Source organism: Apostichopus japonicus, chromosome 20 (genome assembly GCF_037975245.1).
Source record: "Apostichopus japonicus isolate 1M-3 chromosome 20, ASM3797524v1, whole genome shotgun sequence".
Taxonomy (NCBI): domain Eukaryota; kingdom Metazoa; phylum Echinodermata; class Holothuroidea; order Aspidochirotida; family Stichopodidae; genus Apostichopus; species Apostichopus japonicus.
The window spans coordinates 11,420,974-11,424,762 of NC_092580.1; the positions used below are offsets into that span (position 1 = coordinate 11,420,974).

The window sequence follows — 3,789 nt, forward strand, 5'->3', positions numbered from 1 at the left end:
TTTCACCATATTTCTCTCCTTTTTTTTTTTTCACAATTTTTTCAGACACACACATTGTGACTGCATAACGACACAATGTAAAGTATATCTTAGGTTTGGCACTATGGGAGCTTGAAATGAGTAAAAGAGCTAAAAAATAAACCACAATACGAACAAACAAGACTTACATCCAAAATAATGGCATTCACAAAGGATACGATATGAATTATTAATCACAACATATATAGAACTTTATATGACTCAACTCTGATTTTAAAGGATGCATAGCAGTTCTTGCACATGTCACAGAAAGCATGCACTATACATTTATATTTGACAGAGCTACAGTAAGAAGTTGCATAACATATATTCGTAGAGAATAATAATAAATAATATTCAGTTAAATGTCAGGGTATATGAACGTATACAACAGTTTCAATGGATCAGCTTTGAGGCAAGTTAATGGAAAACATGATTTCCCCCCCCCCCCCCCGTAAATCACATTTTACATTTTTACATTTTTTGGGAGGGAGGGGGGTGTTATTCGGGTCTGATGCTTGTCACAAGATATTTTTTTTTACAAAAGAACACATTGAAATATCACCAAGCAGTGATTGTATTGAATATTATATTAAATTTGATTAAATGTGACATAAGGTACATTAATGGCAGCTCTTTTTATATTGAGAGTCAAATGCTACAAAAGGAGCAAATTAAGGACCCTCAAAATTTAGTTCTTCACACAAACAAATTTCAATTGGATCAGGCAGAGATCCAGGAGGTACAGAACCTCTGGACCTCATCATTTTTCTCTGGACCTAGTATAATGATCTAAGATCATTTTCCTCCTCATGAGGTCACATGCACATTGACCTACTTTTCATGGAAAGAAACCTTCTGTACAGAATTAATTTTACATATTAAAAAAGGAAATCAGAACCCACAAAAAACTCCTGTATCTAATTTTGGAAATGAAATGAAATGTCTTCATCAATTGCCCTCTGACAGAACTACAGAATGATTCCGAGGGATTTCACCCCTTCCTTTAGGGTTTTCAACCCCGCAACTATCCGTTGACCATTTGATGAATATTAATGATGTAGCTGCATAGTCCATCCTCATTGGTCGATAGCCCCTACCCGCAGAAGCTTACTGCACTCGATCAAAGAGAGACATTGGGATGAATGATCCGGGATATGTGACAGAGACTATATATAACGAACACAAGTAGCTGCATTACCCTCACTCAAGATACCTCGCCAAACTGAATCTGGCCACTTCTGGTTGTGTTCCGTTGAGAGGAATAGTCGTTTGACGCTTGAACCGCCTGTAAGATGTTAATTTACTCGCCGCTGCAACGTTTCATACGGTACTCGTCCCTGCCATGCAGCGTTAGTCTCTTATCGTAAGCAGATCCCATGATGAAGAACGGAAATGTTCTTCTTTAGAGTGCACAAGGTCTTCTTCTGGAGCTCGCAGCTGTTGTAGTAGGTGACGTCGTCCGTGCCGCATACGGGGTTGTAGACCAACGGACAGGTGAAAGTCAGACAGAGGCTACGATCAGCTGAAGTCACAAAGGAAAAAGAAAAAGAAAATGTTGAATGATTCAGAAGTAAGAAACAAAGAAACATAGCATATGTCACATCACCAAGCATGTAAACCTACTTTTAAGTCCACCTCGGAATATCCTGCCCGATGCCGACGAAAAGTCGTCGACGAGAACATTTTCCTGTCCATTTTGCTTGAGAGAGGGGAATATCTCATTGCAATTCATATTTCCCATTCGCAAACAAACCATAGCCCATATGCCATATCCCAACTCTTCCACCCCCATCCCCCAACCCCCACCCCCACTCCTATCCCAGTTTGTCCTTTGTTTATGCCACTATTTCCACTCTAGCCTATAGAGCACATTGATTGGTGGTAGCAAACAGCTCACCGATAAGATCATCCAATCCAGTGAGACACTCTCCCTTGTACAGGCTGACCAGTGTTGTGTCTCGTCTGAAACAAGCTCTTCTTCTGAGATTGCATTCCGACTGGTAGGTGTTGCCATCGCTTCCACAGACGGGACAGATATCACTCGAGCAGTGTCCGCAACCGTTGTGCACAACTGTCGATTCAGAAAAGAAGAAAAAAAAAAAGTCAATGACCGACATTTCTCCATCAGAGGAATTTAGGCAGTTTTTCCTCTACAAAATGTGGAGAGCGATATTTTACATAACAATACAAATCATCAATATTACAAGAGCCGTGGAAACAATTAACAATACGTTGGCTCTCGCCGCAGTGCAAAAAGTGAAAAATTTCATTTCAAAGTATACGTTTTGGCCGGGTAAACAAAATTTCAAACCCAATGATGAGCCATTCTTTGCTTATTTGTGTTTTCAAGATTTCAAAACAAAATTATCTGCATAAAATTTCACAGAAAGAAAAAAGGCCCTTGGCAGGTCTGGGAATTAAAATTGGACAACAGGAGTCAAATTAAGCTAAAGGTTTCATGCAATTTAATTGCAATCATAGTAATGTGTGATATTACTCATTTCAAATTGTCTTTGAGGAGAACTCATTTAGGAGCATATTACCACAATTTGCATGAAACAAAGTGCATAGATAACATTTGCAGGATTTTCAGCAGGCTTCTAAATTAACTTTTCACTCTTTGCTCCAAATCATATCTTCAAAATCAAATCATTTGTATCTTACCTGGAGGAAATGTTCTTATGCGTACAGAAACAGAATCTGTTGTTTTTGTCGTCCAGTAATCTGCTGGAGTATTGAAGAAAAAAAATCAATGAATCAATGAAGAAATATAACAACTTTTTTCCCTTTTCATTTCATCCTTTGTGAATATCTTTTAAAACACTGCAGACAAACAATCCTGAGATGAAACAAGAAATTTGAGATCAACATCGGTGATTGTCTTGTACATTATTAAAGAAGCTAGTTACTACAGTTTTTGAGCAGCTCGTTGCATTGGTTTTTGGTTAATTTTCTGATAGATTAACCAAAGTAACAAAATCCTTGCACTTTGGCTTGACTTGTAAAATTCCATTTAAATATAATGAAGAAAAAAGTGGAAAACAAGTTGAAAGTTTTTCCAATGTGCTCTTCTTTTCTTGCATGTTATTCCATCAAAATATGACATTGCGACAATTATTTAATAGAACGGCTAGATATGGATTCTCTACATTACTAATATTCATCTGGTTAAAACAAATATTTAGTACAGTGGTGGTTGATGAATGGTTACAGAAGGTTTGGCAAACTGATTCAGCATGTAAGCATCATCGTCTTCAAAGTTGATCTCTTATTAAAGTTTGGTGGGATTAAAATGAGGAGACCTGATAAGATATGATGAGTTATGGTATCTTACGAATGAGTTATCTGGACGTTTTGGTCAGTTGATCAAGCTAGTACTAAGCCACTCAGAAGGTTTCATATCTACAAGGTGCGACTTCTTAATAAGTGGGTAGGCTCGTGATTAGAATAGGAGATGTTGTCTTTACATTTTGGTGAGAAATACAAGTTAACCTTCTTGGGCTTGAAAACCATTTCAAAATTTCTACTGCATGGACAAGCACAAAAAAGTGAATTCTGGGTTATACTGAGAAAGAAAAATAAGGATTGGTGATATCTTTCTCATTACAGCAATATCTTTGACTAAAATCGGCTGGAAACTTGAATCTAATATTTATGCAACTTTAGGAAAATAAAATGCAACCAGTTTTATATGTGATCTGTCACCTAATAGCAGACAATCGACTGTATCCCTGACCTATCTATCCATCTATGTATCTATCTACTCAC

At 37.3% G+C, this 3,789-nt stretch overlaps 1 protein-coding gene across 2 annotated transcripts in view; it reads right to left on the minus strand.

Moving 5' to 3' along the window:
* Positions 1–433: 433 nt before the first annotated feature.
* The window catches only part of LOC139961650 (uncharacterized), a 35,897-nt gene continuing 32,541 nt past the window's right edge, over positions 434–3,789 (minus strand). The window contains exons 2-4 of one of the 2 annotated variants that reach the window (XM_071961010.1): positions 2,686–2,745; positions 1,919–2,092; positions 434–1,543 (exon numbers count right to left, since the gene is read on the minus strand). In XM_071961010.1, coding sequence (XP_071817111.1) covers positions 1,380–1,543; positions 1,919–2,092; positions 2,686–2,745 — 398 coding nt within the window. In that variant the 3' untranslated portion in view covers positions 434–1,379. Of the gene's footprint in view, positions 1,544–1,918; positions 2,093–2,685; positions 2,749–3,789 lie in introns of both variants that reach the window. The other variant, XM_071961009.1, reaches the window with a different exon arrangement.